The sequence below is a fragment of the Culicoides brevitarsis genome, chromosome 3 (genome assembly GCF_036172545.1).
Source record: "Culicoides brevitarsis isolate CSIRO-B50_1 chromosome 3, AGI_CSIRO_Cbre_v1, whole genome shotgun sequence".
NCBI classification, from domain to species: Eukaryota; Metazoa; Arthropoda; class Insecta; order Diptera; family Ceratopogonidae; genus Culicoides; species Culicoides brevitarsis.
Genome location: NC_087087.1, coordinates 22,016,054 through 22,030,204, shown reverse-complemented (window position 1 = coordinate 22,030,204; position 14,151 = coordinate 22,016,054). Strand labels below are relative to the sequence as shown.

The 14,151-nt window shown below is 27.1% G+C and overlaps 1 protein-coding gene across 2 annotated transcripts; it reads left to right on the top strand.

Moving 5' to 3' along the window:
• The first annotated feature begins 1,852 nt into the window (after nt 1-1,852).
• Nucleotides 1,853-9,043, top strand: LOC134834036 (transmembrane protein 47). 2 transcript variants are annotated; one of them, XM_063848551.1, is made up of 6 exons: nt 1,853-2,036; nt 2,335-2,378; nt 7,149-7,227; nt 7,421-7,757; nt 8,453-8,515; nt 8,846-9,043. In XM_063848551.1, exons 1-6 carry the CDS (start codon nt 1,944-1,946, stop codon nt 9,004-9,006), a joined length of 777 nt encoding a protein of 258 aa, XP_063704621.1. In that variant the 5' UTR covers nt 1,853-1,943; the 3' UTR covers nt 9,007-9,043. The 2 variants fall into 2 exon arrangements, with proteins under 2 accessions (XP_063704621.1, XP_063704622.1); XM_063848552.1 differs by lacking the exon at nt 2,335-2,378 and having other exon boundaries at nt 1,979-2,036.
• The last annotated feature ends 5,108 nt before the right edge of the window (nt 9,044-14,151 follow it).

Here is a 14,151-nt window from a genome sequence, read left to right as displayed (position 1 = left end):
CGAAATTGTTTAATATTTTATGTCGTTATTGTTATTCCATTTATTTTAATATATTTGAACTTTCGAAAATGTCGATGTCGTCACTTATACACTGAACTACAGACACATTTGGAAACCTTTTTTCAACAACGAGTTGATTAACTGAGACAGTTGTGGAGTACTCATTTTATAAGTGCAAACATTGGGGAGATTAGGACAAGATTAAATAAGTATGGATGAAGTTGATGATCGTATAAAAACGTTATCAGTAAGTGTTTATATTTTGATTTTATTGCCATTATTGTTGTCATTGTGTCGAATTTATTTACCTAGGTATTCTAAAAGTGACATGAGAATTTTTTGAAGTATTACTTGCAGAACTATTACTTTGTATCGTACTCGTGGAAGTGATAAATTTTTAAGAAGGTTTTAATATCAATGTTCTTAATCATTCATGCGATAATTCTAAGGTTAATGTCAATGTTTTTTTTTTAAATGTTGTATGTAAATATTTTTCATAATAACAATAAAGACTTTTATAGACAAAACAGGCGTTCATATTATGCAAGATGTCATTGTCATTATAATTGTTATCAAAAATGTTCACGTTTTTTATTTTCAGTTGTACTCTTTTGATTTTATAGTAGAAAGTTTATTTTACCTACGTCGTATGTAAAATGTGTCGCTTGTAAAAACAACAAAAATGTCCAGACAATGTATTTAAATTACTTAATTAACCCTAAATCCCTTTATGATCTGATAACATAAGGACTTGACAATCAAGAGACTTCAACGCATGGTAATTGAACGTGATTTCAACCAAATATCAATATTTCTTTTTTACATTGATATTTACCAACACATATACTTTGTAATTATAGAGCTGTTTTATTATCTCAATTTTAGTAGCTTATCACGTCATTAAACTTCAATACAATATGGATCAACAATGATTCGTTACTTTTCAAACAATCCAATACAAAGCGTATAGTACCATAGTACTTGTAGCTGTGTAAAATTAATTTATTGACACTTGTTCATACATAAGTTGTCGTGTTATTATCGTGCCGTCATTAAGTGATAATCATTTCACTTGTATCAAAAAAGACAATGAAGCACGTGAATCAAACGTTTATTTTGATTAAGAAACTTGCTGGCTAAAACATGATTTATTATTTTACTGATTTAATTTAATTCTATTTCATTTTACACTTTAAATGTGTTTAGAATACTTTAGTGTTTCTTGATAAGAATTATCATTTTGTTCTTTTGTAATTTTGGTCCAGACCACGCAATGATTCTAAACAATTAAGCAAGATTAAGTCATAGATCAAGAGCAACGACATATTGATTGCTTCCTGTATTGTCTAAAAATAAAGATTCAAATCTAATCAATCAGTGATATTTCAAAAAAAAAAAGGAAAGACAAACTGTCCGTTTTGTTTAATGGTTGCTCTATTATTAAAATGATATAAATATTTTATGACTGAAATCGTGCGTATAAGTTACTTTAACCCCTTCAAAACGGCTTAAAATATTTCTGGGAGACCTGATTGAATTTCGAAAGCTTACAAACCCACAATATGACGTTCATACAATAAGACATAACGATAACATAACGAATTTTTACATTCAACGTATAAATCGAAATAAAATTTTTGAAATTAATAGCTCCATCTGTTGCTAGTTTTTGTCCATGTCACACAGGTTCTCGTATCGACCACTAAGCATATAGGTGGCGCTGTTGTAGTTCCCGTATCGACTACTACGCATATAGGTGGCGCTGTTGTAGTTCCCGTATCGACCACTACGCATATAGGTGGCGCTGTTTTATCACTTTCATTCGTCTCATTTTGCTTTCTCATTGAGTTCTCAGACTTGTTGGATGTTTTGTGATTTAAGTGCGAAAAAAAAAGAAAAATAAATAGTTTAAAGCAAAATAGTATTAAATAAAACGCATAATAATGTCCAATGCCTTAACACGAGAGCAAAAGCATGACTTATACACGCGAGAACTTGCTATGAGCTTCGAAAGAGACAGTTTATCGGATGCAGAGGTAAATTTTCCTCCTCCTTAAAAAAAAAACCTAGAGAAAAAATGAACAATTCTGTCCTTTTTCGTATTTTCCGCAATGTAGTGAGAAATACAGGAAGAAACAGCATAATAATTTGACGTAATGAAGTTCTACTTCTCGGCTCACAATAAATAAATCACAAAAAATAAATTAAAATACCATAAAAGACAATAAAACGCACTAATACAATTATACACGAATTATTGTCAAAAAACGAAAGCCAGGAATAGTGCAGCACTAATAACTTTTAATTTACGTATATTTAAATATTCAATTACAGGAATTTGACAATGAACAAACACAGCTTCAATACTTCAGAGAAAGGTATCTGTGTGTGCCCTTCTAATATATATTTTTTTTTTGTGATTACTCATCTCTAAAACGCTTTAAATGAATGTTTTTGAATGCAATTAATTATATGATGCACACAATATTAAAAAGTGTTAGTTTATTGGTTCGGAAAAGGGGTGAACAGAACAAAAAAAAAACAAACGTGTTAAACTCAGAACATAACTCAAGAAAAAAAAATATTATGCAAAACTCTGTGATCAGACACCGTTTTTTTAGTTAATTCTAAAACATTTTTTTACTCCGCTATAATTTATAAAAATAGAAAATGTTCCCGCGCGTACAGAGCATGTTAAGTCTCAATATGAATTCTCTGACCAGCACCTCTGTACCTACATTGTACAATTATTAAAATTATATTGTCGATCTACCTCTCGTACATACATAAATATTTATAAGTTTTGAAAACCAGACTCTTCTATTGAGAAAATTTCACTATAAAAATATAACAGAGACTAGAGCGACTAGGAAAATGCTTATGAAGTTTTCCCTTCAGATTGAATTCAAGAAATAGTTGCTCTTCCTTTTTTTATCGTTGTAAAATGTCAATTATATAGAGAAAATATAGAAATCAACAAGAATCAATAAAAATGGTAGCCTCTATTTATATATTCTGATAAGAATATTCTCGCTAAAGTGTCTTGATATGCACTAGAGTATTTCATAAACTAAAACATGCGAATAATTATTTTTTTCAAATTCTCACTAAACGTTTCAATGAGTAAAATTAAGATTGAATAAACGTGAGGGAGAGCAAATTTTGGCAAAAATTGTTAAGAAACCCAGATGTTTTTCTCTCCCTTCCATTCATTCATCATTGTTGTTATACTTTGCTGTATTATACACGCAAAATGCACAAATATGAACAATGACATCATTTTCGCAACAACAAACGTACGACGCTCTTGTTTATGCGTCCATGCGAAGAATTAACGTTGTTTGACTCAAATTTTTTTCTTGTTTCTAATTAACATCTGTTTAATATAATACATGAGTATCCTGTAAACATGACTGTTTATTTTTTAAATAAATATTTTTTATTCAAGACATTGGAAAAATAGTACACAGACAAGAAAAATTACTAACATAGCACATCATTTGTTTACTCTTGCACAGATCACCATTCAGATTGAGTATTCAACACGTTAACATAAATTATTAAGATTATTATTGACTACTATCGTTTCAGTTTCGTGCAAACATAGAAACTGTTGCTCAAGAACAATCAAATGTAATTTCTCTAATCTAATTTTATCACAAAATTGACCTCATAAAAATGACAACAGTGAAAATAATGACATTGCTTCATGATCAATGATACGTATAGAAGACGAAACAAACAAATTGGATGATAATACATTTGTTTTATTTTGTTACAAAAATCAAAAATAATTCAATAATTTCATTGTCCTTCGAAGCATTAGTCTGGATACACTTAAGAGCATAGAAAAGTGAACTTTTCCTCAGAATTTTTAAGCAATCCATATAATTATCGATGTTACTAAAAAAGTCGAAGTCGTATTTGATTATTGTTTGGCCTTACTATTATTTATGATTTTAATTAAGACATTCACTTAGAAACGGCTATAATTACTTTTTTAATTTTTACAGTGACGCACAACTTCTTTGAAAATAATTTGTTTATACTTATTTACACCTAATCATTAAGTCGTTTTTTTAAGTAGTTTTCTTTTATTTCATTTTACGTATGTATTATATATTCCTTTTGTATCCAAATCAAAAAATATTGATGTAGGTAAATAAGATTTTCATCTTTTACATAATTTTGTCACGATACAAATATACAAATACATATATTTGTGTTTCTTGCTACAATACGATAATTTGAACAAAAATAAACCCTAAGAATTAAGTTAAAATCTTAAAAATTAAATTAAATTAATTAAATAACTATTTATATATTTTTTTTATTCCAGAAGAATACTAATACCAAATTTTCAATAAAATAACCTACTAATCATCGTTTGTTCCTCGTTACTGTTTTGTACCCGCAAAGTTCTGACTGTTTAAAAAAAATAATGGTGTGTTATTAAATTAATTTTAAATAATAAAAAAGAGAGATTGTACTTTACAAAAAAAATTAAAAATATTTCAAATTAGAAAAAAAAAATATAAACTGTACAATTTCTTTTTTTTTTATTTACACTTTAAGTTTGTTTTATTAGAAACAAGTGAATATTAAAGAATACATTCTATATCATTCATGCACAAAATTCAGAAACTAAAGTCAAATTGCAGATAAAAAAAATAAGAAAGTGATATCGATTTCTCAAGTAAAAAAGAAAGAAAAACATAATACACATAGAAATACATTAAACATGTTTGCTAGAGAAAAAAAATAGACAAAACATATATTGCTAGACTTGTCGCTAATTAACATCTTGCTTATTTGGAGTGTTTTACAACTGTAGTTGTATTCATCAAGTAAAGTTAAGATTGAAAGTAATTGACACCTTACAAAAGGATTAGGAAAAAATATAGATCTCTGCATTAAAAAGGTAAGTAACTTAAACTTTGATGTAAGCTATCTTTGACCTTCATAATACCTAACTACTGCCCAAAAAATATTTTAAAAAATTACTTTAACCAAAATATTGTCATTATATGCAATATCGATGTAATGCAAAAAGATTTTATATTATTATGAAAAAACGCGATACATAAGTACATAAAACTAAAGTTCCAAATAATATTTAACAATGGTGTATTAACAATTATGTACAAAACAAAATCTCAATATAAATATTTTTATATTGTACCTACTTTTAATCGTTTATATTTTTTTATTAGGCGCCATCCATTTACGGCGTCGGATAAAAATGGACATTTTTTGACCCCCACCCCCCCTATAATCGGAAACCGTCGGAATTTAAAGACCCCCCCTAATTTACGACGTACTTTTGAGTAAAATACCCCCCCCCCCCTTTTTCAAAGAAAATTGTTAAAAATTAGCTCAAATTTATATGGAAATTTTGTGAAAAATTGTACATGTTTACTCAGTAAGTTAAAAAACAAATCAAAAAGTTTGAAGCGCTGACAAATTGAAACAAAAACTATAGAGAATTTATACGACGTCGTATTTTCCTTTTACCCCCCTCCCCCTACGTCTAAATCCATCGGAAATTGATGGACCCCCACCCCCCCTCAAACTTCTGACGCCGTAAATGGATGGCGCCTTAGACCTAATGAAAATAAATTAAAATTAGCTTCGTCCAGATTTTAAAGTTTTCAAATAAAAATTATTGCCTATAAATAATTAATAAAATTTTAACTTTTTATCGTTTAACTTACTTGCTTTGTTTACAATAAATATACCAACTTTTTCAATGGCCATCTCGCTGCATGGTCAATAATTCAATAAGTAAATATTTTCTAACAAGTACTTTTGTTTACACTATTTGTTAGTTAATTTGTTACATACCAACTGATTTTCAAACGAAAAATCTTATTTTGATGGTACATATCAAACAAAATCCTAACTTAAAACTTTTTTTTCGAATTTACTTAGTTACGAACTACAATTTTATCACAATGTCAACGCAGACTTCTTGTATTGAATCACTTCATACCATGCATGTCAAGTCAATCTGTAAACAAATAAATCCATTTCTATAGTTTTTTGCATAATATAATAAAACACTTTATTTTTGGTTCAATACACATTCCACCTGTTCCCGTATGTGTTCTAAACAACAGTTGCTAGCTAAATAAAAATAACAATATCAAGCCATGCCGTATACCTAAATAGTACCTGTAAAGAAAAAAAACAATTCTATTTTATATGGAAATAATGAAAAGTTTGTATGTTTGTGTGAGGCATTCAATGATTTCCATGCATTGTGTCCATGCAATGTACGTGTCATATGATATATTTTATGCAAGCTAGAAATTTTTCCAACCTTGTTGATAGTGTGACGGCAAAAACTAGCTTCAGTTATTGTGAGTACCTTTACAACACAAGGTGGTCCGTCGCGCCGTCATACTGAAACTTTTCAAGTGCCTCTGTCTTAAATATTTTTCTACTACCAAAATGCGAAACAGAAATATTGAAAACATATAGTGCTTTTACTCACAAGTAATATATTGCTTGACAATGTTGCAAAATATATTTTCTTTCGAAAAACAGAAGTATCTACATTGCTTAATAAAATTATCAAATTACTAACAGTTAAAAAAATATATGTAAATGGTACTAAAAAGTACACTTGATATTGTAGTTGAAACTTCTTTGGTTTCCAAAAAAAACCAATCTGAGTACAGTACCTATTGCCACTTATATTTGAATAAAAATAAATAAAAAGAAACAAGCTTTAGTTACCATAGTTTTTTGGGGTTCAAACGTAAAAATAACTAAGTAGTGGTGAAAATGTCCAATAATACGGCAGCAGTTTTGTCTACATACGATGTTTCCTCATACCATTGCCACTGTAATGACAATCATGCTCGGAATAGTACATTAATGGCAATGCATCATCATCCAGCTTGTAATTACCATGCTAATGTTGTACAAGAGCATTATCCTTTTTATCCCCCGAACGGGTATGATATGGCCAGACATAACGAATACGGATATATAAGTGCCAGCACTTACCTCAATAATACTAACAACAATAACAACAACAACAATTATTATTACAACGATAACCATATTAACAACGGCAATATAGCAACAATTGCTGGAAATGATAGAATTAATAAAGTGTTTCATAATTGTGTTTCTTATAGTGCTGCGGAAAAGAAGGTTGACTATACAATGGCTCCGACAACAACTATTGAAACCATCACTATCACACGCCCATTAAAGGTGAGTCTCTTTTAATTCAATTATTCATATATTGTTCAAACATGTAGGTTCAATATATTGTTGCTGTACATTTACGTGAATGTCAAGCTACAATTAACATTTTTGGCAGTCTTCTTTCTTCAGTATGGCTTGCACTTTGTTTTCGAGGACAATACTTTATACATGTATGTTTAATCCTGATTCAATCATTTAGGTTATTGCTTTCATTTGCGGCATAATTGTTATACTATTAATGTTGATGGCCCTCACATCCACGGATTGGTTAATGGCTGAGTCATGGAGACAAGGACTTTTTGTTCATTGCATCGAGGATGGTTACACACCCCCATTACCCTTCAATTTACAAGATCCTCCCGGATGCTATGCGAGTCGTGACGTAACATATATTAGAGCTACAGCTGCCTTATGCATAATCACTTTAATTACTGATGCAATTGCGACAGTATTGACTGGACTTGGTCTTCGAACACAAGATCATAACTCAAAATACAAATTTTACCGATTTGCTGTGCTAGTTATGATGATTGCATGTAAGTAATTAAATAAAACTAGGCCGAAAATACAAGAATCATTATCCTTTCATTCAAACCTAATTTATTTTTCAATCTATTTTGCGTGAATAAATAATGTTTGCACGACCAAATTAATAGGCACTATTTTTTTACGTAGCAAATACAAAAAAGACAGAAAAAATGCGAATATAATCAACGATATTTTCATGATAAAAAAATAGTATCACACTGAAAAAAAACCTGTACCTACTCTGACACATTGATTGTGATATTGTCGGTGCACTAATTAAATTCATTAACAATTCAATTTCTTTTTTACCATTTAATGTGAATGCTATCGTGGTAGAGATAGAACTAACATTCTTATTAGACAAACAGTAAGAGAAGAAATGTAAGACAATATTGATGCCAAATAAGTCTTTTATAAATAGTGTTACTTGTCCAATGATATCAAATAAAATCCTATAGCAAATGAAACTAAAATGCACATTTATATTAATGACATTTTCTTAAAGTTTTATATTAAATGAGGTAATTTAAAATAGGTTTGACTAATATACTGAGCCATATTTTAAAAAAATAGAACATTGTTTTTTCTTATTATTGAGGAATGAAATGAAGAAAATGATTCTAGTACGAAATTTCGAATACATATTATTTAGTAATGCAGGTGCACTGATGATTGTAATACAAATTATTTTGTTCCATTCCAGTTATATCACTTCTGGTAGCACTCATTTTGTATCCAGTATGTTTCGCGGCAGAACAAAATTTAGGTAAGTTACTCATATCGATTTTTATAGCAATCCTGCACAAGAATTGATTCTTATTGGATTATTCAGTTTGCTAATAAGATATTGTTATATTTGAAAATGGAATCATTCTTAATTTTGAAATATTAAAAGTAAAATGTGCTTATTTTTCAACATTCATAAAATTTAATAGGCCTTTTTTACTAACTATATAGTATCAATTTATTTTTTTAAAAAAGAAACGAGAAAAAATTATTTAAGAACCATTGAAAATTTAAGATAATTTTGAATTTATAATGAATTATTTTGAATTTATTTTGAATTTTTAATTAATATTTTTTTGTTTTGTTTTAGGCAACCGTCCTGTTTGGGAGTTTGGATGGGCATACGGTGTCGGCTGGGGTGCAGCTATCTTCCTTTTCGGCGCAGTTGTTCTTCTCCTATGTGACAAAGAGTCGGAGGAAATTTACTACAAAGAGCGAAAAATTGTACATGAATTATCAATGAGGGAATAGGCCCGGTCGTCTGCCCTGCCCGATGTTGTTCTATAAACTTAAATTATGTCATTATTTTACAAAAAAAAAATATATATATAAATTAAGTCAGTAATAGTTGAATAAAAAAAATGACAGAGATACTTGATCGTATACCAATACATCGTGCAAAAAAATTTTTTTACAAATTTTGACAATTCTCCAAATTACAATATTTATAAATCACCATTAAAATTGAGAGAATCTTAAGAATGAAAAATAACATAAAACCAATAACTGAAATTGATGTTATGTGTATTGATTTGATAAATAATAATTACACTCAACGAAAAAAAAAGACGCGATGATTATTTGTTGTTATGAAATAATAATATTAAAAGATTTATTTTGAAAAAAACAAAAAATTAGACAGTAAAAATGAAATAAAGGGAATGTTTATTTTAATTTTTGAAAATTATTTTTTTGTTTATTATTATTTGTTGTCCCAATCATAAAATATTCTTGGCAGAGTAATTATTAAAAGATAAAGTAATCAATATTATTGTTTTTTAATGTTTATAACAATCATCATTATTGGGCATCTGCACACTACGACAATTTTTAAAATATATTTAAAAACTTGAATGTTTTATGGATAAAAGTGCGATGTTTTCTAGCTTAATACAAACAAATGTTGTACATGTCTCTTAATCATGAGAACGATTAAATTGTGAAATAGAAAATCACGTAAATGATGAATGTTCATTTGTTTAAACGTTCAAACGTTGAATATTCAAACGTATTAATAACCGATTAAAATTCTCCTTTATCAGTTGAGCTTCTCTTTTGCGATTTTGTTATATCATCAAAATTTTTATATAAAAAAAATAAATTCCATTCACTTCTTACTTGTCAATTAAAGAACAAAAATATACAAAATTTTGTGCCATTAGTATTGATGTATGAACTTATCAATAAAGTTACAATTTCTTTATTTTAAATAGGTAATTTCCATTTTATTTTCTAAATTGTCGACTATTCACGATCAAAAAATATATTTATCTTAGTTAAAAAAAAACATTTTTGAAGAAACAAATAATTAGCAGAAAGCAACTCGGGCAGAGGTAACATAAGGTAAATTCTACCGTAGGAATTCGTATTTGACTGGAAATATTGCTAATGAAACAAAAAGAAAATATTTCATGCACTATATTTCCTATATAGAATATTTAAAAAAATAAATTGTAAATAAACTACAAATTGTAAATCGATAAAAAATTTTATTTTGAATAAACTATTCATTAACCATTAATTACATCCAAACAAAGTAGTGACATGAAAAACGTATGGATATGTAATGTGATATACTTATTTCAAAAAGCTTTCGTTTCACATACTTGCTAATATTTGTAATCGTTTGTTTTTTGATCTTTTTTATTACTCATGTTCAGTCAGTTTGAGTTGGCACTTGACAATATTGGGGACCATTAAAACTGTAAAATCAATAACATGAGATTAAAACTTTAAATATGATTTGAAATAATATATGATTTGCCAATTCTTTATTTAAAAATATAAAATTACTTACTACAACTAACTAAATACATATTATATAAAAGAATAAACTTTTGTATTGATGTAGCTAATTATTCTAAGAAACTAAATATATTGTTCGTACTACATAAAATTATATTTAAAATATAAAGCAAATTAGCTTACTTACATGCATGCATAATCATAAGTTAGCTCTCATAGAATAAAAAATGATTATTTTGGAGTTAGAATTACTTAATCGATGAATTTAAATAGTGTTACTTACCAAACTATTAGAGTTTTTGATCCCAAACATAATTGACTGAAAAATTTAATCAAAACAATTGGAATTACATAGATGAATTATAATGATAAAAATAAATAGATTAATAATGATAGTGTTAAAATTAAACAAAATACATATTTTACCGATTTTTCATATATTTACACACCAAACTAATTTATCAATTTTTGGAGCAAAAATACGTGCCACATTAAAAATTACTAAATCTTTTTGTATTAATTAATCCGCATTTTTGCCCTCAAATACACAATTTTTAAAAAATCATTTAAATTTCTAATTGGATATCTAACGCATTGCACAAAACTAATTTATACAGGTTTCATGCACGAATTTCTTCTTTTAATTAATTGAAACGAACTTTTCTGCAAAACTAAAATCTATGATAATGATAAATAATAAATATGATCAAATATAATTGTTAATTAAAGATTGAAAAAAAAAATGATTCAATACAATTAAAATCGGTTAATTAATTAATATTATCCGGTAGGGAAGAACATTAAAATCGTCAGTTCTGATTTAAAAAAAAAATAGTCTTAGTTGTAACAACAAATAAATAAGAAACGTTAATAAAAGAACCACATAAACATAACTAAACCTCTTCTTAAATGTATCGTTTCGTTAAATTAAATATTATTGGTAAGTACAAGAATATTTAAAAATATTTCTGCTACTTTTTAAAAGCTTTAATAAGCTTTTAGACGCATGCGTATGTTATTATATCAGGTAGGTATGGTTAACATTTCTAAATGAAATATATAAAAATAATAAAATGAAAAAGGTAAGTTAATTGTACAACAAAAAGCTTATTTTGATACCGGTGAGCCATATTATTAGACATCGTTCGTTCTTTCGTAGCTAACAGGTTTGAGCATTTTTAGATTCAACTTGTTGCGTAAGGCCGTTATTTCTAAAACCACGTGAATTGTTCGTTAAAAATACTACACAGCTCTTACTACGAAAAAAACGACTGGAAAGCTTGTTTTCATTAAATTGACACGCGCTCTTCTATGCATACATGTATAGAGTGGGAAATTCGAACATAATATTCTGGAAAACAAAAAGATCCAGTCAGTTTTGTATAAGACACCGACTGGAGTGGACGCGAAAAATTTGGAACTGGTTTTATAACATGATATTTTATATATAATACATACTTTAAAAGATTCATAAAATTGAGAAAAAGCTCAAATGTGATACGAAAATCAAAATACAAAATTAAAGTGACATACATAAAAATAAAAAAAAACAAATGTGAATAAATATAAAAAATAAATAATAAAATAGAAGAATAAAGTAGAAGAAAATTAAAAGTCAAACGATCGTTCAATGATACAAAATTTAGAACATTTTTAAAAAGATTTAGAGAAAATTGATTAAAAGTGAAAAAGAAAATAAATTCAAAAAATTTTGAAAAGTGTACACTTTTTGGTCGAAAATATCAATATTTGTCAAAGTATATATGAAAACAAATACTTGATGATTGGACTTCAGGTTAGATGATAATTTCAAATGTTAGAATATTCTCTGCAATAAATGATTCGACAAGGAGATTTATCAAACAAATTTATTTGCAAATATTTCAGTGCTTATGTGATTTTTTTAATGAACAGAATGATAGATTTGTTTTTAATGAAATTGTTTTAAACTATTTTGATGATGTTGATGATAATCATTTATCTAAACTATTTTATTGGAACATATTTTTTTTTAATTAAACTACTGATTGTTTTTTTTTAAATTAGAATTGAACCAATTAAAGATGTTTAAAAAAAGGTGATAGAATTCATGAAAATACATAAAATTTTATTTAATTATGGAAATTCACTAAATTGATGAATTATAATTATTGTTAATATCGGAAAATTATTTTCATTCTTAAGATATTTATGTAATTCTGTTTAAATTGCTTATGATTAAACTAGTGTCATGGAAATGTGACTAAATACTTCTGAAATGCAATACCTACATTATATTTCAAATGAAATAAATACCTTATATAAGATTTTCAAAAACATTAATTTTACTCAATAATTTATTTACCCCTTTTCAATTCAATGTAAAATCTGAATTTTACTCAAATGAAAACACGTGTCAAAATATTCATCACACTGGATTAAACGGTTGTCTTTCTTAGTCGTATCCTTATCTTTTATTTATTTATTTTTAACAAGGTGATTTGTATAAGTATTATGTTTAACATCAGATAAAAAGAGAGAACGATGAAAATAATGCATAGATATTATATAAAACATTAGAGAATAACAACTGATAGGTAACAACAAATACAACCTGTTGGATAAACATAAAAAATATTTTAGAAAAAATACAAGTAAACAAGTCAAAACAAAGGTATACTTCAAAAAGCTCAGTGAGAGTTGTAACTAAGTAGAATACTTACAGTCAGTTTTATTAAAAAGTCAGTAATACAAAAACAAAGAGCAAAAAGCTTAAATATATCCTATAATCATACACAAACATTGGGCCATTGTTCAGTTAAAAAACACGTTCAATATTCGCATTTTCAAAAAATAATTTATGAGTAGGAGTCGGTAATGAAAATAATTAGCTAAAAAATATACATAAATTAATTATTGTTCAATATCAAAACACCGTGTATTTAATCGAATTTTCAATTTAAAGCATTTTCATGAAGAAAAAAGACTAATAACACCTTAACACAAGTTGACCTTTCAGTGTTAATATATATTTATGAGTCTCGAAAATCATATATTGATGAATAATTTACAGTAATTACAGTAATTTACAATAAGTTACAAAATTACATTTTTTATGAAAACCCCGTTTATTTTTTTTCTTTCATTTTGTACCTAGAAATAAAAGATACAGAGCAACAAAAAAAAATATAATTAACACAACTGAGGTCCTTTCTTATTAGTCTTCACCAACTCATGCTGTTTAACGCAATATATATACACTTGAAGCTAATTATCTGTCACAAGTTTTGTTTAAGTGCCCTAATATTTTTCCTAAGAGTTTTCATCTTTTAAATTATGAATAAAAATTTGAATAACAAATAAGTTTTTCTTGTCCTGTTCAAATAAATGAGAACAAAATTAAAACTTTTTTTGTTTTTGTTCGTAACAGAAAGAAAATTTGATTATTAAGTTCATACAATTTTTTTCAGGAAAAAATTGTTTTCGTAAATACAAGCAAAACCTGTATTTTATTTTTGAAAAAATCTTTTACATGAGTCATAAATATTATTTATAATTCATTTTTTCTGAACATACAAAATGATGGTCAAATCCCAAAAAGTGTTTTAAAGGAAGGAAGTCTGTTTTTTCTTGCGAAATTTCTTTATCTCATACAGAGCATAAATACGCAAT

Excerpts from the sequence above, each read along its gene's own strand:
- LOC134834036 (XM_063848551.1), top strand. The coding sequence starts at position 1,944 with ATGTCCAATGCCTTAACACGAGAGCAAAAGCATGACTTATACACGCGA. Across the intron at positions 7,228-7,420 it reads CTATCACACGCCCATTAAAG|GTTATTGCTTTCATTTGCGG; the intron begins GTGAGTCTCTTT and ends TCAATCATTTAG. Across the intron at positions 7,758-8,452 it reads GCTAGTTATGATGATTGCAT|TTATATCACTTCTGGTAGCA; the intron begins GTAAGTAATTAA and ends GTTCCATTCCAG.